General features: G+C 46.1%; 2 protein-coding genes across 2 annotated transcripts; one reads left to right on the top strand and one right to left on the bottom strand.

Moving 5' to 3' along the window:
* Positions 1-1,921: 1,921 nt before the first annotated feature.
* On the bottom strand, positions 1,922-11,276 carry LOC101158771 (actin-related protein 2/3 complex subunit 1A). Its single transcript, XM_004071896.3, has 11 exons — positions 11,228-11,276; positions 9,660-9,734; positions 9,099-9,215; positions 7,445-7,549; positions 5,991-6,213; positions 5,678-5,785; positions 4,789-4,995; positions 4,631-4,706; positions 3,267-3,457; positions 2,307-2,397; positions 1,922-2,046 (listed from the first exon to the last, which is right to left on the bottom strand). The coding sequence occupies exons 1-11, from the start codon at positions 11,259-11,261 to the stop codon at positions 2,041-2,043; spliced, it is 1,233 nt and encodes a 410-aa protein (XP_004071944.2). The 5' UTR covers positions 11,262-11,276; the 3' UTR covers positions 1,922-2,040.
* Positions 11,277-11,300: 24 nt separating this feature from the next.
* ppp4c (protein phosphatase 4 catalytic subunit) lies at positions 11,301-18,346 on the top strand. The gene is made up of 9 exons (XM_004071897.3): positions 11,301-11,645; positions 12,092-12,358; positions 13,853-13,904; positions 13,981-14,031; positions 14,895-14,996; positions 15,082-15,255; positions 15,354-15,480; positions 15,555-15,744; positions 17,667-18,346. The coding sequence occupies exons 2-9, from the start codon at positions 12,249-12,251 to the stop codon at positions 17,794-17,796; spliced, it is 936 nt and encodes a 311-aa protein (XP_004071945.1). The 5' UTR covers positions 11,301-11,645; positions 12,092-12,248; the 3' UTR covers positions 17,797-18,346.
* The last annotated feature ends 1,647 nt before the right edge of the window (positions 18,347-19,993 follow it).

Genomic DNA, 19,993 nt, shown 5'->3' with positions numbered 1-19,993 from the left:
AATTGTTTTCTTATTGCCAGTCTGAATGTGAATCTTTGTAAAATGGCATAATTTTTATTTACTTACAAAAACATCACCTGTTCTTCTGACATGTTTCCCTAAACTGTCACTCGCTTATTTTTTTTTTTACTTTTTAGATGAAACTATTAATGCCGTTACTGAAATTGCTTTTATTTTGAAGGACAAGTGACGGAAATGACGCGTAGCTCCCCTGAATCCTGTTTGCGGGGGTGTAGAAGAGGAATTTACCCAAATGGAAAAAGTTTTCCTCTCATTCATGTAGAAAACAAGCTCCTGGTTTTTGATTTTTCTTTTACATTTTTTACCACAATTCCAGAGTAACCTAACTAAAAGGTGTTAAAATATAATAATTAATCTGATAAAAAGAGAATAAAAAGTAACCTGGACACTCAGTGATCAATGCCCCCCCCTGACAGGACTCCTCTGAGCAGAGAACACCGGGTGTCGGGGTTGTTGGTGTTCTCCAGGATGTTCTCCAGCTTTGCCAGCATCACCCGCTCCACCACAGACTTCAGGGGGTCCCCCAGTTTGTCGACTGGTCCTGCAGCTTCTGGCATGGAAAGGACCCTCTGTGGGAGTGGAGGACGCCAGTCTCTACCTGCTCCACCGGACCCTCTCCTACCTGGTTGAGGGGGCTGCATGCTGGTTTTTCACTTCTCCAGGGCTTTAAATACCACCCACCCCCTTCTACTCCAGGAGAAGCCCCTCTCACAGGCTGTGAACCTGCACCATGTGACCTGGACTGTCTTGAGATCAGACCCCTGACATGCTGGTCAGCATGTGGTCAACCACAGGGGCCCCCCCTCTCCTCTGTCACATGCAGAAATTCTTTGCTGCATGTAAAGGGGGTGAGGAGGGGGAGTAGGGTCCTGGTGCAAAGACAAAGGAGACGGGGCTGGACTTCCACAGGGCACCTGCTGCTCTACGGCCCATCGCCATCGATGGAGCAGAGGGGACGGCGGTCACTTCCTGCTAAAACGACGGATAGACGACAAACTGAGCTGGTCTGCAAATACGGACGGCATCTACAGCAGAGGGCGGAGCAGGATGAACTTTGAACTGCTTTTTACATTCTGGCAGGCTGTTGTCTCCACTGCCCTCCTTTATGCAGTGGTGTGCAGTGGTGTGCGCCGGGGGGGGGGGGGGGGGGCAGTGCTAAGAAGAAGGCCGTCAAAAGACTGAACTCCCTGATAAGGAGGGCAGGTCCGGTTCTGGGTGCCGCCCAGGTAAACCTCCTTACAACCAAAGCCTCTGTCTCTGAATCCAGTTTGGAGAGGTTGTAAGAGTGTTTAGTTAGGAAAAAGTGGAGCAGATGATGTTTTTGTCTGAAACATCAGAGGCCAAATGTATGAATTCAATTGACTACATTACATAATAAATACAGTTATTACTGTTGGCTACTGTTGGCATGTTTGGATTGGACCGAGCACAGAGCCCTGAGGTTCACCATGACTGACTTTGCTGTGTGAAGAAGACTCATAGTTTCATAGACTTCACCTGGACCACCGAGAACCTTCTGTTAAAGTGAACTTCAAGGGCCGATGTCACGCAAATCAACTTTTTAAAGCTTTTGACTGAATTCTAATGTTCATTCCTCACTAACAACAACCCCAAGGTGGCCCCGGAGATCCAGTCATTTTCCTGCAGATAGAAAAATAATCTGTGAAAATAACTCCTATTTAGTTTTTAAAAAAGGTCCTTTAGTGTGCCAAAGGTCATATATGATCATATTTATGGATACAGTTTACTCTGAAAGGCTTAGGAAAAGCAGAAAATAGAAACTTTAAAGTTGGACTCAATGTGCTGGTTGGTCGGGGGTCCAACAGCAACTCTAGACCCCAATGCAACACGCCGTGTTCGTGTCAGTGGGGTGACCTAGAATCATGACATGAATGAGGCACCGTGTTGCTATGGATTTTAATGCAATGATCAGAATCCATTTGAGACGCCGCTTGGCTGCTGAGCATTTTCCAGTGACTGAAGACGCAGAAGGTCCTCCAGAAACGGCGTCTGTCAGAATCAGTGCTGAAAAACAAGGAAACAAAAGAGACAGAAACAGTGTTCAACTGTTGGGTCACTTAAGCATTTGCCAACAAGAAGAGACCAAGTTGATGCTTGAAGTAAAACCCCAAAACGTGTAACTTATACTTCAGACAGATAAACAACCCGTTTGGGGCGGATTTGGCATGAAAATCACTTTTTTCACAGTGGCAGTGATCACTGCCTTCAAACCTTTGCAGCCACATTACTTATGTTTTCCAGTGTTGCATGTTTCAGTGGTGTACCTTGAAAGTCCAGATCACCATGGCGCCGTCCAGACCCACACTGCTGTACTTGTCCACTTTGCTTTTGTCCCCTGACACGACGCACAGCTGCCTGCAGAACACAGCACATGCAGGCGTTGCATGATTACAGACCGTTTTCCTGCAGGCCGAACTCTTCTGAGGTTCAGGTGTGCTGGAATGCGACCACTAGAGGGAGCAGCATCTGCGCTGGATCTTTGGTCTCCACAGCTGTTCTGTGGGTTTACGAAAGATGAGAGCCTTTTTTTACAGCGACAATTACGAAAGCACTCTTGTGCTGCCTTTGAATGTTAGGTCAAAGCACAGACCTGCGGCGCGGTTTGAGCGTCGGGCGCGGCACATCCAACCGGCAGAAGTGCGATTTGAGCATTTGCAGCACAATTTGTGCAGCTCGACCAGAATTCAAAATTCTGAACTTTGTAAAACTTTGGACTAACTAATGTGGGACAGCAAGTCATCAAACTGGGTCACAGAGACGGAAGTAGCACTTAAAGTGCCAACATTCATTTGCAGCTCCTGCAGCAGACGGTGAAGCTCGCCGTGCCGGTAGAGTCTCTGAATGAACGCAGACACGGAGACGGGATCACCAATGCTTTTGTAGAACTCTTCAAAATAAATCAACCTGATCTAAAAACATCATCTTCCTTGAATTGGATGAACAGAGACATCGCTCCATGTAACCTTCAGACTAAAAACACTTGACATTAGCTCCTCCCACACGCACCTGGGGCGTCATGTTTATGAGCACAGTTTTGGAAAACTGTCCAGCAGTGAATTTGACGCACAAATCTGGTTTGGTGTGAACGTGGCTTTATGCATCCAGCTCCACATCCAAACATTCTCTTTTTTGTACAAATCAGCTCAGTTAGTACAATGTGCAGCTTAGACTGTTTTCAATAAAACAACCACTTCCTGTCTGCAAAGTGAAGCTGTTTTCCTCACGTGATGCTGTTCTGGTGAAGGGTGTTCAGGTCCTTCTCGTCCTCCTCTGTGGCCTTCTTGTCCAGGTTGCGGAAGTGTTGCATGGCGGACATGCTGCCCTTGGAGGTCTGCTTAGTCATATCCAGCTTCTTCACGAATTCCAGAGAACCGGGACTCTTGAACGTGAACTGATATGGACAGCAGTCATGACCCTAAGTTCAACACAGGGTGTGAGGTCAGAGGTCAACGATGAGAGTTCACCCTCATCTACTAAAGGCTGGAAAATGTTCCGATCCTATCAAGTAAACAGTACTTGTCTTATTCCCAAATTTTAAAAGAAAGTCTTCACACTTCACTGAAAGAAGAAGCAGAATTTTACGCTTGACTGTTAAACCTACGTTGTTCCTGTTTGGGGCCATGAGGTTGTTGGAGCCTATCCATAAAAGGGCAACAAAGAGACAGAAAAACACTCTCACCTATTATTATTAATTCATGTTTTTGAACTGTGGGGGGGGGGGGGGGGCAGACTTGTGGGGAACATCTACACAAAGAAGGAACAGGGCTGTCTTGCTTAGAGGCAACCACTACACCACCGTCCACGGACTAAAAACGTCCCACTATTCCGGTGCAGCTGTCAAAGCAAAGATGCCTGGACTTCCCTCTATCCAGCCACTTTCTCCAGCTCCTCTGGGGGATTCTGAACCGTTCACTGGTCAGCGTGTCCTGGGTCTTCCCCGGGGTCTCGACCCAGTGGGACATGCCCAGAACACCTCCCCAGGTAAACGTCCAGGAGGCATTTGGACCAGATCCCAGAGCCACCTCAACTGGCCCGTCTGGATGTGGAGAAGCAGCGGTTCTACCTCGAGTTCTCCCCCTGTGTCTAAGGGAGCGCCCAGCCCCCCTATGGAGGAAGCTCATTTCAGCTGCTTGTACGCCCCCCCCTTATTCTTTTTTCACTACCTGTCAATCCACGCTCCCATCTTCCCTCAATGGACAAGACCCCAAGTTACTTCAAGCCCTCCACCTGTGACCCTGACAGGCATTTTAGCGTGGTCTCTGTGTGTGTGTCTGCCTGTGTGTGCACAGGGGGGGGGGGGGGGTCTGCATTGTGCGGGTTTTAAACAAAACATTTGTTTGTCTTGTCCTTTTGTTTTTAAATTTGATCCTATTTTTATGCAAAGAGCTTTGAGTGAGTTGGAAAACTGCTATATACTGTACATAAAGCTTGATTTGATTTGATTATGAGGGTTTGGAAAATGAAGGTAGCGTTCTTAGATTTTTGTGTTTATGTTAGGAAGCTCAGTGATTCAGCCTTGGTTCCCTGAAGTTGTGTGAAATGATAACAATTGGTGGTCTAAGTTTAGAGTTAAAGGCTGACACGTTACCGCGGCAACAATCTCAGATGCACTGGCGAAGAGGACGCTGACCAGTGGAAGGTGCCTGGTGTTCAGCTGGGTCACTCTGAGCAGACAGGATGCAGGGATGTCAGCGCGAACAAAGCAGGAAAAAACTGGGTCGGGTCCACATGAGCACCAGAACTCACTGTTTTCCCTGAGTGGCGTCAGCCACACTGATGCTGCTGTTGTGGGCCACCCAGGCCAGCTGGTCTCCTGCTGGGGAGAAGGAGACACTGTGGACCCACCCGCCACAATCCTTGTGCTCCATCAAAACCTCTCCAAACGGCATCTTTGCCCCCCAGGCTGTGGGTCCAGGCTTGTCCTCAATGTCCTTGATGTAGGCAGAAAAGACCCTGTGAAGGAGGTCAGAGGAGGTCAGAGGGTCATTCCTGAGACCAGACGTCCTTGGGAGGTGATTACCTATAGAGGAATCAAGTAGAAGCGTGTTTCCAAAGCAGCTGTCCGATTACTTTTACAATCGAGAGCCTTCATCAAGGTAGAAAAATGCTGTATATGTCATGTATATGTTGTATGAGTTTATGTGGTATTTTTGCTAAGAGGCCTCATCATTTCTGTATTTTGAAAAAATTGGTGATGTTTTTTTTTTTACAGTTTACATGTTTTGCAGACCGCATGTTTTTTACACTTTAGCACCTGTATTTATTTAATATTTATTTCTTTATTTAATAAGAATCTCATTTTTGATAATGATTTTTCATAATAATTTTAGTAATATTTTTAATTATCTAATATAAATGTCATTTGTGATGTCCTTTATTGATGTCTTATTATATAGATTATTTCTGAATGTCGTGTTGCTGCCACAGAAATGAAATTTCCCCATTGTGGGATTAATAAAGTCATCTATCTATCTATCTGTAGCTCGTAGGCTGTTGAGCAGCAGCCTGTTGGTTTGACACTTCGGCCTTTGTTGGCTGCCAGAACCAGTTGGGACTGTTCATGTACTTTGTGGTTCTTTCACAGCTTCTTCTCTGATTGCAGTTTCCCAGTCGGGCTGCTGGGTTCTGGTCTCACCTGCAGTGAAGGTCTGCAGACCCAGCTGCCAGAAGGATGTTGTTGGGATGCCAGCTCAGGCTCAGGACGGTGGAACAAATGGGCTTCTTAATGTGCTTGCTTAACCACCTAGGAGAGGTAGAGCAAAGGAACAGGGCCTTGACATATACTCAGCAAAGGTCGCTGTTTGTTCGTGCTAGCACAAAAGTTGCTTGGCTGTGTCGTCTTCCAGTGTGTGGTTTGTTAAACTCTCACCATCGTCACGCCTGCTGATCGCACATAAAAACACAATGTTGTGACTCAGTCGGAAGCGTTTGGTCGTAGTTGTGCTCACCAATCGTTCTCCTTGTCAAAGTAGCAGACAGAGATGAGTCGAGCTCCACTGCCCAGAGCAAACTTGTTCTCCTGTGGAGACCACTTCACACAAGTGGCAGCACGGTTGATCCTCAGGAGCACCAGTGTGGGTTTCCACACGCCATCCTTCCGGGTCCACACGTAGGCGTTCCGGTCAGACGCACAGGTCACGATGCGGTTGGACTCTGGAGCCCAGTCGATCCCTGTCAACCAAACAGCAGCGTGAACCGCAGACCTCCTTCACAATGCAACGCCACACTTGCACATCTCCCCGCTACAACGACTCTTTCGGGGGTGAAAACAATCAGGGCGTGCAAGAATGAGACTGGTGTGGTCAGGGAAAGAGCAGGAAGGGGCAATAACTTCTTTCAATAGCTTTAACCTGTCATCCTCATTGTTTCCAGATTAGTCCGATCTGCACCAAACCCATCACTGGTCCCTCCCCACTGCCTGCCCCCACCCCTCTGCCAGCTGATGATGGTCCAGTTGCTCAGGCTGCTCCTTCTTCACCCCTTAATCCCAATATGAGAGAGTGGGGGGACGCTGTCCTCTCCCCCACTCTCTCATTCTTGGATGGAGGAGGATTTTCTTTGAATTCTCCTTTGCCTTTAATACTTTACGACCTCGTCTGCTGCAGGATCATCAAGATGGCTGTGGAGCCGTTCTTAGTTTCCTGGATCACGGACCACTTAACCAACAGGCTGCAATGTGTCCGCATGGGGGGGGACATATCCAGTACCCTCAGCTGCAGTGCAAGGAACCGTACTGTCTCCTGGTCTGTTCATGCTGTATACGTCTGACCTCTGCCATGACACCTCTGCCACATGCAGAAGTTCTCAGATTATCCAGCCACTCTGGCCTGCATGAAGGGGCGAGAGGAGGGGGGGTCCGGGCAGCTTGTGGAGGACTGAATGTCCAGAGGACCAAAGAGGGGGTCCTGGACTTCAGAGGAAAGCCTCCTACATCTCAGCCCACCCCGTTTGGACTGAAACCGGGCCCAGTGGAAGATGTGGCGGAGCGGAGGACTCAGTTGAAGTTCAGGGCCGTGGTGACCTCACACCTGCTTCACCGGGGGGAGGAGCCTGTTCAGCAAACGCTGCTCCACAGACAGACTGAGGACGTCTTTGTCCCTCTAGCGATAAGACAGTGAACTCCCTCAAATTTAAGAACCTCGTTGGATTTTAATTTCTGAATATTTTACGGATTTTTTGTATTTTTTAAATAATATTTATACTTAATTATTTACACTTAACTAATAGATTTGAACATAGATTGTTTTTGTGTCTTTATTTATTTATTGTTGATTTTATTGTGTGCGGTGAATACAAGCAGCTTTTTCATTTCCTTTGGGATTGACGAAGCTTCTTCTTCTAAAGGTCAGAAGGTCGATGAGGCTAAAGTTCCATCGGACGGGTGGAGCAGCAGGTGGCGTACCTGTGATGCGGCCGCTGTGCTCCGTCAGCTCCTCCGTCTTCACCCAGTCGTTTGCTTTCTTCTCGTAGATATTCACCACATTGTTGTTGGGGCTCAAAGCAATTTCTGTCAGAACAAATAAAGCTATTTTAGAATCTTATCATGAAAGAAAACAGAAAGTCTGAGTTGGGATCACTGAAAACAGCGTTTTAAGGAGTAGTCTGAACTGGTTCTCTGCAGGGATGATGTTAGAAATGATGACAGGAGGAATGTCGGCTCTGCACTAAAGACGGATCACAGCACGTCATTTGGAAAGGTCTTCTAGAACCATCCTCGTAGATGTGAATAACCCTTCCTTCTAGATCCCTCATTTTCCATAAGTATCCGTCTGTAGCTGCGTTTCCATTGACTATGAAATTCATCAAATTGGATTTCTGATCATAAATTCACCTCATGGGAACATGACAATTTAAAGAAAAAAACGTTTTTGTGCTTGGAGGAGGGGCTTCTTGAGGCGTGTCAAAATTGACATTCATTCATCTTCTTGGGCGTTTGGTCCCTTTCGGGGTCACGTGGCTGCTGGAGCCTATCCCCGCCACTTGTGGGGGAAATGCTGGGGTCATCCTGGACAGGTCGCCAGTCTGTCGCAGGGCCAACTGGCACAGAAAAAATAGACATATTTGGCAAAACTGTAATGGAAACACTTTTTTAAAAATTGAATGAGTCATGTGACCATCCCCCGGAACTGGCGGCCTTGGGCGCTGCACGGCGGGCGCCACCAGAGGTCCCACAGTGCCACACAGTTCATCCAAAGTGAGGCCTGTTATGTGCAATTGTTGGATCCACAGCTCCTCTGCAAAACCACCAACCACCGTTTCCCAAAATGGTTTCATCTGTGGCCCCTCCCACATGTAAGGAGCTCACCGCTCCATGAAGAAGATGATGCGCGCTAGTGCCGTGGCAGAAATGTGATTATATCTGCTGTCAATCAAAGTATTGGTCACATCCGTCACCGTGTTTCTGAATGACTTGAGTTGGTTCATGTTTATTCACATAATTAGGATTTAATGGAAACTGTGTTTCTGTGAAATTGTGTTTTTTTGTTTTACATCTCTAGAAGTTCGATCAGGTTTTGCACAGATGTGTGATGGAAACACAGCTTAGAAATAATGGTTTTAAAACGTAGTTTATCTTTTTAATCTTTTGTTGGTTTAGATGAAACATTCATTTTTTTAACACAAACAGACAACTACATCACTAACATTTAACTCTCTAACTAACTAACTCCAGTCAACTTCCTGACCACATGTTGGAGTTGGGAACGTAAAAAATAGGCATTACACAGTGGCAGAGGGGGGGAGGGGGGAGGGGTCACGCCGCCATGAGGCAACCTGCCTCCCAGCACACAGATGCGTAGATGTGGCCCTGAGTAAAGCCGTTTTCCTTTCTGACCATCCTGCAGTTCAGCTGCAGCTCAGACCTCCACTGCACTGGAATGTGGAAACATGCAGACATCAGAGGTCTGCAGTGCATTTCCTGGATTGATCCTCAGGTTCTTACAGTTCTCTAAGCACCATGATTACAGTCGGAGGAGACTGTAATCAGTCCCCCCCCCCCCCACGGTGACATGAGTGAGGAAGTGGTTTTGTTGCTGTTGGTGTGTTGCTTCACCTACGTGTTCTGTCTTTGTTCCAGGCGTGGCAGGAGAGCGGTTCCAAGCCGAAGCTGTGCAGCGACATGTCTGAGCGGAGGCCGGCGGGGCTGCAGGAATGTGTGTGTTGCTCTGCAGGCCCTACAGATCCACAAACACAGGGGGAACTTCAGCACACTTGTTAGTCTGCTTAGAATGAGACTGCATTTGGGTTCTGAACACGGCTCATAAAAACATTCAGATGCGACAACCGGCACCAACCTCTTTCTATGTCTCTACAAGATAGAAATAATGTTTCTGAGACCCAAACTTCCTTATTGTTATGCTCACTTCCTCCTCAGGGTTCTGGGCCAATATAAAACAGATTTCACCTACACAGGTGTGTCACAGGTACTTCAACTCTACGTCTGCCTCTGTTTGATAGATGGAAGTGAAGTCCCAGCTTTGCTTTTGTTTAGTCGGATTTTCTGACCTTTTCAAAGTGTAACATGCAGAAACAGCCATGAGTGAAGACAGTTCCAGTGAGACGGACACTTTGAAACCCATACCAGCTGGAAAAGCAGAGTCATTACCTGTGGTTCTTACCTGTGTGTGTTCGTGGACTCTGGGCAGTCGACACGAATGCTGGTCTCCCCGTGACTGCGAGCGAAGTGGGAGATCCTGCAGGAGGGAGTGGAAGGAGGAGGGCGTGTCTGCAGCAGCAGGAGGACCAGATCCAGAGCAGGTTTGTTGAAAACAGACCTGCCCGCCCGCCTTTTATTAACAGTGACCAGGTCTAAACAAACCATAAGTGATGCCTTCCTTACCTTTAACCAGACAGTGTCGTCATCACTAAGGATTCGTTTTTAGTATTTTACTCTGATATGTTTAGAAACTGCTGTAATTCAGTGGAAGATGTACCAAAATATGCAGTAATGACAGGTAATAAATACCACTCAAAGGTTCTGCTGGTGTTCAGTTGTGCCGTTAAAATAATTCCACCTTAAATGTCTGCTCCAGGTTTCCTGTTAGCATTCGTAGACCCAAACAATTGCATTTCTGTTTTTGTTTTCAATGTAAGACGGTTTAGTCCTGCATTGACTTTGCCTTGACTTCAGGTAGAATTCTTTTTTGAGTCTCAGGTTTTCTTTTCTGTCACATCTACAAAGTACCCGACTCTGTCATGGTTTGTTTGAGTTTCCTGGCTTTTGTATTTGGTTCTATTTTAGTTCTGATTCCTGTTTTATTTTGATAGGTTTCCTGTTTTGTATCGTGTTTTTCGGGTTTTACCTTTGGTCCCCATCTGTCCTGATTGTTTCCACCTGTGTCTTGTTTGTGTCTATTTAAGTCCTGTCTTTCTCCTCCTCCTGTGTTGCTCCATAGTTTTGCTGTTTTTCTAGTTTTTGGTTTGTCTTGCCTGCTCAGCAGTGGTCTTTGGTTTATTAAAGCTCCTTTTCACCCGGAACCTCCTGCCTTCTCCTCTCTGCGTCTGGGTTCTCCCTCAGCCCCCTCCGTGACAAACACTGAATGATTTTAACCATCAGCACAATTAAGAAAGCACAACAAATATATTTGAAAAACAGCTTTACATTTTAGAAACTATGCCTATGGGACTCTGGCTTCTTGGATCAACTTCCTGTTTGGAACGCCAGGGGGAGGGGCCACTCAGTCCAGTTCTTTCATACGGTCAATGGTGGAGGTGGAACTTAGCATATTGAAGCAACACCCCATAAATGCAAATGGTTGACACTGGTTGGGGGGGGGGGGGTTGCTTTTTTTCACTTTGAAAAAACACCATGAAAAATGATGCAATGACAATGTTTTAACATTAAGTTAAAACAATAAAGTAGAAATAAAATACAGTCAACGTGAACAATATAACAATGAAAAGGTTAAAACTTCTGGTGTTGTCAGGTTAAGAGAGAAATAAGTTCAAAGCAAACAATGAGTTCAAATGTCACTTTTAATGTTGTAAATTGAAAATTCATTTTGCATATCTAATTCTAATTTGTCCTTTGATTTATGGGATTGTTTTTATTTTTATTTAACATTTTGTTCTAAAACTATGATTTTAAATTTCAATTTTTCACACGGAATTCTAGATTACAAAATGCCTTTTCAAATAAACAGTAAATAAAAGTGTTACTTGTGTTAAATGCACTTATGACTGAAACCTGGATGAATGAATAAAAACCTTCCGTGTCCCATAGGCCTTAACGTGAGGCCGCCGGCGCTCGAACATGAAGCCGTTTGGGGAAAATGCCGTTTCCGTGCCCGTGTGTGACGCAGCCTCTAGATCTAATCAATGATTATTATTATTATTATTATTTATTTATTTATTTTTAACGGACACTTCGGGGGGGTTTGAACAGCCAGACCGGATCAGCAGGTGGTTGTTCTGTAACGCTCCGTCTGGTCCGTGCGCGGCGCGCGCGCCCTTCACCGGAACTTCCCGTCGTCGTTGTTGATGAGAGCAGCAGAAGCCGACCGGCACGGACGATACCGGGGAAAGAGCCGGTGAAGCAGCGGCCTCACACCCGCAGAGCCATCCAATGACGCATCGGCGTTCGTCCCAACACACCGGTCAATAAGGTAATCGCGCGGAGGCGGTTTTGTCGTTCGGTTTGGCTCCGTGTCGTCGTTTGGCGGACATTTGTGCTAACTGTGCTAGCTTACTGGCTGTATGCTAACCATTCTCTGGGTAAAGCCGCTCAGGTCCCGTTTTGTCCACTTTAAGGTTGTCTGTTGTAACCCGTTACTATATACGTTCAGTCCCTGGTCTGAATCGATGCCGCTGTCGTTGAGTGTGGGAGAAAAAACAATAAAGTTGTTGGTTTGTTATCTACGTGATCGTCGATCAGTGATGTAAGCTAGCATGCTAAGGCTTAGCTCAAGCTACGCCCCAAGGCCTCGCATTCTGCTGCATTACGTATGTTCGGCGCCGCTAAGCCCGAACCTCTGCCTAACTTCACGGTGACATTTTCTGCCTTTCTCTGTTTTTATGTCTGTACGTAAACTGGAACCGGGTCTCTTCTCAGACTCAACGCCACCACGGAGATCGGTCTTTCCGAGACTAGAGCCCTTCCGCCCGGACAGACAGAGAGACGTCACTGTGGCAACAGCCGAGACAGGAACGTGACCTGCAGGGAATTTCAGCTGGAAGAAGCGCGTGAGAACCAGCGCGAGGAGGTCTCTATGTGCGTGACAATGGGAGACATCAGTGACCTGGACCGGCAGATAGAGCAGCTGCGAAGATGTGAGCTGATCAAGGAGAACGAAGTCAAAGCGCTGTGCGCCAAAGCCAGGTGGGAGCTGTGTTCCCCTCCACTGCTGGGGGGCCACACTTTTTCTGCATCACGCCAGCCACTAAAAACCACAAGCCGCAGTTTCCTTAGGCCCATGATGGAGCTTTCCATTCTGAACACAACATAACTGAAATGTCTCTATAGGCCTATTAAGCAAATAATAATATTTCTTCCAAGTACTGTTAAATTCTGTACCAAAGGCTGTAGCCAGTGGCCGCTCATTACCATGATTCGCTGGTTCACAGATGTCTGCATAAGTTTACTGTAAGTTGTTCCAAATCGTAATCAAAGTATAAGCTCCCAGAATGCACCGCAACACGTGTCTTTTTAAATATATCCTTACATACACAGACTTAATATGAAAAGACTTTAAAGTGACTCAGAAAATTATTTAGAATTCAGTTGATACATTTAGATTCACATATAAGATATGATAAAAAGTTCCTTCAGCAGCTTGTTGATTTGGACCTGTGTGTGTTTTGTTGTTATGTTAACAGCAGAGCATCGCACAGCAGAAACATTTCTATTGCTAGGAGTCTGACGCTGAATGCTCCTCTTTCTCAAGTTTAGGAGGAAGAAAAACTCCAGATCAGCCCCCCCCCCCCCCTTTTTTTTTTTTGTTCTGTTTTGGGCTTCATTCTTGGGATAAGCTAATACTTCTTCCAGGATCTACTTGGTTGTCGTTGAAGTGAGAGCATGCCCGGCTACAGTAGGTCCGCCCCCCCTTGGCCCACTCAGGTTTTATACCAGGTGACAAGCCTGGCGGTGGAGCAGCGGCGGGGACAGGGCGCACACCGGGCCGGGCCCCTGATTCATGGACAGAGCTCGAGAGGCACAGGCTTCTGCCCGAGCGGGCCTCAATCATTCAGGCAGAAACCGCAGACCCGGCAGCCGGTGCCGTGGCAGGACGGCTGGGTCAGACGGGGCTTCACGGTCTCGTTTCCGATCAGGGAGGCGCTGGCCGACTTGTGCTTCCATACACGGTTCTGCAGGCTGGAGAGACGCTGTCCCGGGGACCCGGCGGACAGTGTGCCGGTCGACCTGCTGCTCGTATAGTTGAACACGGATGTGCAATGACCTTTTCATCACAGGATGTTTGTTTGGCTGTTCTGCATTCTTATCAAGTGATTTACTTCATGACAAGGATGATGATTGGCAGACGGCAATAAAAACAATCAAAGTTTCTTTTTGATGGCCCATGATCAATTCGCATTGATCAGGGTTGACTAGTCGATCGTGATGGACGCACTAGGCAGTGCTATATCGGTGCTATTGTCACCTGAAAAGTGCTTTTCCTGTAGAAGGTGAAGAGTTACTGGAAACTAGAGAATGAAGGATTGTTCAATACTGTATTTTTCAATATTCCCAGAGTTATTTCTTGAAATGATGAAAAAAACTTCTTTTGTAATTGACAGATTTCAGAACACTGTCACTTTTTTTAAACAGAACATGTTTAGAACCTCATTGTCATACGTGTTCATGACTTTCTTTCAGAGAAATCCTGGTTGAAGAGAGTAACGTTCAGAGAGTAGACTCTCCAGTCACTGTAAGTTCCATTTGCTGCTTTTAAATCCAAAGTCGTTGATTGTTCGTTTGACCTTCTGTTCTCTTATTTTTTGTAGGTTTGTGGTGATATACACGGTCAGTTCTATGACCTGAAAGAACTCTTCAGAGTAAGCTTTTATGTTTGTTTTAATCCAAGCTCCAGACAAAATCGTGGTTTATTTTCCTGCACTGCTGTTTGGTTTTGATGGTTGGACACTTCTTCTTTATGGGCTGTGACGTAGGGCTGGACCATTAATCAGTTATGTCCAATTTGATGTTTTAGACTGTTTATTTTTGAGAAAATGGAGACGTTTCCCCCCAGCTCTCTGCTCTCTTCCGTGTTGGGAGTAAAAGCCGCCCGCCGGTCCGTCCAAAGCACGGATGTGAGAACAGCAGCGAGCAAAGAGGAGCTACTTCAGCGAGGCGGAGCAATGAAAACACGAGCGCCACGAGAAGTGCCCCGTAACTTCTGCTAGTGACCTCTGTGTAGAAATAGCAGTACTCTGTACTCAGTAGTTTTAACAGAATGTCTGTACAGAGGCCTTGAAATGTGTTTGCTGATGCCAGATCCAGGTCAACTTTAAAGCAAACGGTGTTATTAAAACAAAAGTTGGGCTGTTTGCTTTAAACTGCCCTTCATTCTGTCTGTACACGTGTGGGTTTACAGCACAGCCGCGCTCCTCTGGTGTCCGATGGTCCGACCGGTTCTCCTCAGGCTGTACTGTGTGTTTTAGCCTGAGGCCTTCTGCTGGCCTCTTTGTGTTTTCTGCCAAAGGGATGAAGAAACGGTAGCGGGTCATTTATAGAAAGGGACGGCTGGCTGGTGTGTGGAGGGGAGGCCATTAAAGAGCAGAGCCTCACTCCTATTGGAGTTGAATCATGAGAACCGCAGAAGTTCAGGGTTTATTATGGAAACCCAAAAACCGTCAAGTTTTGAAACGTTAAGGCATTGTGTGTTGATTCCACTGATTTTAAACCTGCCATTTACCAGGTGGGGGGAGATGTCCCAGAGACCAATTATCTCTTCATGGGGGACTTTGTGGACAGAGGCTTCTACAGCGTGGAGACTTTCCTTCTGCTGCTGGCCCTCAAGGTGAACGATTTGAAGTCAATCAAGCCCTTCCGTGCTGCACTTGTGCAGGTCTCTGACATAAATCCTCCTGTTTTTGGTTCCTCAGGTGCGTTATCCAGACAGGATCACTTTGATCCGGGGAAACCACGAGTCCAGGCAGATCACACAGGTCTATGGCTTCTACGATGAGTGCCTCCGCAAGTACGGCTCTGTGACGGTGTGGAGATACTGCACCGAGATATTCGACTACCTGTCGCTCTCTGCCATCATCGATGGAAAGGTCGGACGGGTTTTCTTCACGCCGTTTCCTCCAAAATGTTGGACGTGAAAAGGTTTTCCTTTGGCTTTTGTTTTGATGGCTTTCATTCTGTCCTCCAGATCTTCTGTGTGCACGGAGGGCTGTCCCCCTCCATCCAAACACTGGACCAGATCCGGACCATTGACAGGAAACAGGAAGTGCCTCACGATGGGCCCATGTGTGACCTTCTGTGGTCAGACCCTGAAGGTAACGGCTTCAGCCAGAGCCGGACTCCGTTTGAGAAGCTGCACGTTTGCCTGATCTCTTCGGTCTGCTCTCAGACACCACCGGGTGGGGGGTCAGTCCCAGAGGGGCTGGATATCTGTTCGGGAGCGACGTGGTGGCTCAGTTCAACGCCGCCAACGACATCCACATGATTTGTCGAGCGCACCAGCTGGTCATGGAGGGCTACAAGTGGCACTTCAACGAGACTGTGCTCACCGTGTGGTCCGCACCCAACTACTGCTACAGGTGACGGACACCTGTCCGGTTCCACTGATTTGTCTCTGTGTAAAAGCCTCCCTTTGGGACACGCCCACTTAAGGAGTTGAATGCTAGTTAGGTTTAGGTTAGCGGTTAGCTGTAGGAACAGCGTCTCTAATTCAGACTGCTGCTGTGAGGAGATTTACTGGCTGTGCTTCAGCACGACTAGAATGCAGATGCAGAGAAAATGGACCTTTGGGAACCGGCCAGTCCTGCTAAGACTGAAAAGTACAACTGTTTACTTTAGGCTTTGCATTCAACCAAAGCTGTTAAATGTTTGTTTGTCTCAATATTCAAAGCAAAAAAAATTTATTTTATTTTCTGTAGTTAATTTATGTTTTCAAGCAGCAAAACTCCAAATATTTGTTCTGCATTTAGAAATTCGTAGCATATTTTTGGCACTATGAGGAGCACAGAATAAACCTTCATTTTGGTCAAAATGACTTGTGATGTGGAGCGACTTAAGTAATTAACGTGTAGAGCGTCGCAAACAGGAATTAGAAATATTGTTTATAAAGTCTGGACTTTCCTCTGCCTTTTTATTCTCTCTTCATGGACCCTATAGTGCAGTGCGCCTTATATATGACGTAATGTAGAAAATAGGTTATTTATTGGTGGTGCACCCTATAAAACAGAAAATATGGAATGTTTTCTGGACATTTAGGTGTGCAACGGATGATTTGTATGGACCACACGCCACGGCTAAGGTTTAACATGCGTCAAAGGTCCTAGTTAATGTTTGTCCTAAGGTGTGTGAGCCTAAAGCTCCCGCCAAAAGCGTGTCGACCTCCGCATGGAGGACGCAGATGATGACAGATGGCGTTTCTTCATTTTGAAGAGCTCTACAACAGCATCAATGAGCAGCACACGCCTCCATGTGTGCCTCATGAAACCATTCACTCTCCCAGTGAGGAGCAGCAGCTGCCCCCAACTGTGGCAGGAGAAGCCGCCGCCCCTCTGGAACCAGTGGGAGGGGCTTGTAGCAGGGGATGGTGGAAGAATGGATAATAGTCAATTCCTCCTACATTCCCTGCTTTTCTTACTTTTAAAAAAAACTGTATATACATTTTTTTGCACGGTGATTTTGATCAAATCGATTAATTGATCTGAATTGATCCAATCTTAGTAGATCAATAATAGATCCATTAAAGTAGAAATCGATCTTTTATGCTCATTTTTTTCCGGGGATCTAATGTATAACATCAGTAAAGCCAAAGTCTGCTAGCTTGATGCTAACGTATAATGGAATTTCCCATAGGACGGCTAATGCTAACTCTTGGACGACCCAAACATACATTACTGACTCAATGAGCAGCTTTATAGACTCACAGGCAGGAATTTTCCAAACTCTTTTACAGAAACATTTTTGAAAGTAACCATTTGTGGTCTAAAGCTCCATTTTTTGCTCCAATCTTCTGGAATAAAGTGTAATGCTATAAGGAGAGCTCCACCTAGTGGCCAGACGGAAACGCCCTCCAGCAGAGACAGACCATAATGATCTGGTTGTTCAGTTAGAGCTTCTCTGTTGGAGAAAGCATGGAACGCCGTGTGCTGTTAACCATCTCACTGCTTTATTGTGTCAGCTCTCCTGCTGCACTTTAGCTCAGATTGACATCCTGAGGATTTTGTCTAAATAGGTTTATGTTGAGTTCAGAGAGTCATTAGTGTTTATAGAAAAGCCTCAATGAGCAAATGTTTTAATGTTATACATTCGTGTCTGTTTACATACATATTTTGAAATATTTATATACTTTTCATAAAACATGTTTTGTGGGCTTTTATCTTGTTTTCTGATCTGAAAAGTTCTGAGATCCGCTTTAAACCTTGTTTGTGCTGAAGACGGCGTCCTTCTCGCCTAGCGGTTTGAGGGTCTGTGCTGGTTTAACCTCGCCGTGTCTCCTTGCACTCAGGTGTGGAAACGTTGCGGCCATCTTGGAGCTGGATGAGCATCTACAGCGGGAGTTCATCATATTTGAAGCAGCGCCACAGGAGACCAGAGGCATCCCCTCCAAGAAGCCCGTCGCCGACTATTTCCTGTAGAGCTCCAGGCCAGCAGCCATAAGGCGCCGCCATTCTAGTTCCAGTTCTCCCCGGCGCCTCCGGCCTCCTGCTGCTCCCCGACAGCGGCGTCCGTCTGAACTCAAAGCAGTCCGGAGGCCTGCTGGCTCCTGTGGAGCGGCCTGGATGTGGCCTCCATCTGTCCTGCTCTGTAGACACAACTTCCAGCCCGACTCCGCCTCTCTGCTCCTCTTTTTTTTATTCAGACCATTTCTTTTAGTTTCAGTTGGAAAACCGTAACTTCTCTCTTTGTTCAAAGATACGCAGCTGTGCAAAGTTTTATGATTTTAATGAATTCCTTTAATGCATATTATGTTGTCTCTGTACAGTTATTGCTGCAAGATTCCAGTGACCCCCCCCCCCCCCCATATGTCACATGACTCGCTATCTACCATTCAGAACGCTGCTGTGAATAAACTCCTGAAGGACGACTCAGCAGGAAGCTCTTCTCACATCCGTTTCCACTCTTCCTTCCTTTTAACCCGTCTGTCGATTTTGATATTGTGAGAATAAAGTTTTGTACCAATGCTGACCCTTTGCTGATTGATTTACTCTCCTGAAGCTCCGCCCATGTCGCCTGAACGCTGACCCGCTCCGTCCTCCAGGGTCGTTCCCACACGACCTCCTGGAACCCCGTGGTGGGATGGAGGTTCTGTTCTTTCCATGGAGTCATTGCCATGTTTTTGCTTCTGAATAAGGTTCCGGATGGTTCCTCTGGGCCGCTGCACGGCTCGTTTTACCTGAAACCTCTGGTTTCACCCACCAGAACTTCTGGCATCTTTGGACCCGCTTCTGTTAAACCGCTGGGCCATTTTCACCATCGTTCATGTGGAATTCAGTTCCCAGGGTGTAATTTGATCATGCATTTTCTAAATCAATAAATTCAATGCAAAAAACAATCTTAGTTAAACAATAAAATGTTGCATTTTGGATTGTCACATGTTTTTGGTAACATACTTTAGATAAAAAGGCTTTTATATTGAATTTAGTTGAGCATTTTAAAAACGACTGAATATTCAATACAAAGAGGAAATTTACATTTTTCATTTACTTTAAATTCATTTTAAACTAACTTCAAATCTATTGCATTTTAATTTGTCTTAATGTTTTTTGTGTCAACATTTTACAAATCCACACATCAGTGTAATCCAGTCCTACTTTTTCTGCACCTGTCCGTCTCACCTGTCCGTCTCTCATCAGGGCGTGTCCCACCTGTCTGCATTTTCTAAATCCCGCCTCCACTTTCAATCGGCCAATGGAATAATGTGGTTTAGCAGATCAGAGGGGAACATAAACTAATGTTTTAGCTGATATGTTCATGGTTAAAACTGAATTTGTTGCAGCTGCTGATTATTGTATGTTGTATACAGATATATGAATAATAGAATCCATCTATAGAGCTGGATGGAAGGCTGCTCTACTAGAATGTTTCAGAAAGATTCCATTTCCAGTCTCACACAGAAGCATTTTGTGATTTTTATGTGACGGTTTTCCACGTTTACTGTCTGAATCCTAACATGATCAACTTTCATTTTGGGTCACAATTTAAATAGAGTTGCCGTAAATAAATGGCATTAATGTTTAAGACCCTCCACATAAAACCCCCCCCTAAGACCTGACGTGCAGGAGAAAAGTGTCCTCAATGTATTACATCAGGGAGCTTCGTGTAACTACTTTCTGTTGAATTTTGACAGAAAAACGACCAACACAATAGATTTAAGTTACTACTAAATGAATTGAAATGTCATTTGTAACCCTTGTTCTATCCTATTCACTTTAACATTGGGAGTTGGGTCATCTAGACCCACTAGACAGTGCTCTGAACCTTTTTTCTTCAATGATTTGTGATCTTCACTGGTGTCCATGGATTACATGAAATCTTTCCACCTTTATCCACCTTTGTCATGGTAGGGAGAACACGTCAATGGAAGGGGGGGGGGGGGGTCATAGGGTAGCACAAGGGTTAAACACTGAATGGTCTTCTCTCCTCTATTCTTGATCATTATTCATCATTTAGTTCTCCATGCCTCTGTTTGGTGCAGTGCGATTCATGTACTGTCCCCCCCCCCCCTTAAGGTATTCCAGATTCCAGTTGGCTCGTCCGTGCTCCTGTACCTGACCATGGACCCCCCCCCTCTGGCTCATCTGGTGCCCCCAAACTCCGTCTGGATGAAGCGTC

The sequence above is a fragment of the Oryzias latipes genome, chromosome 8 (genome assembly GCF_002234675.1).
Source record: "Oryzias latipes chromosome 8, ASM223467v1".
Lineage (NCBI taxonomy): Eukaryota > Metazoa > Chordata > Actinopteri > Beloniformes > Adrianichthyidae > Oryzias > Oryzias latipes.
This window is presented reverse-complemented; position numbering and strand designations above follow the sequence as displayed.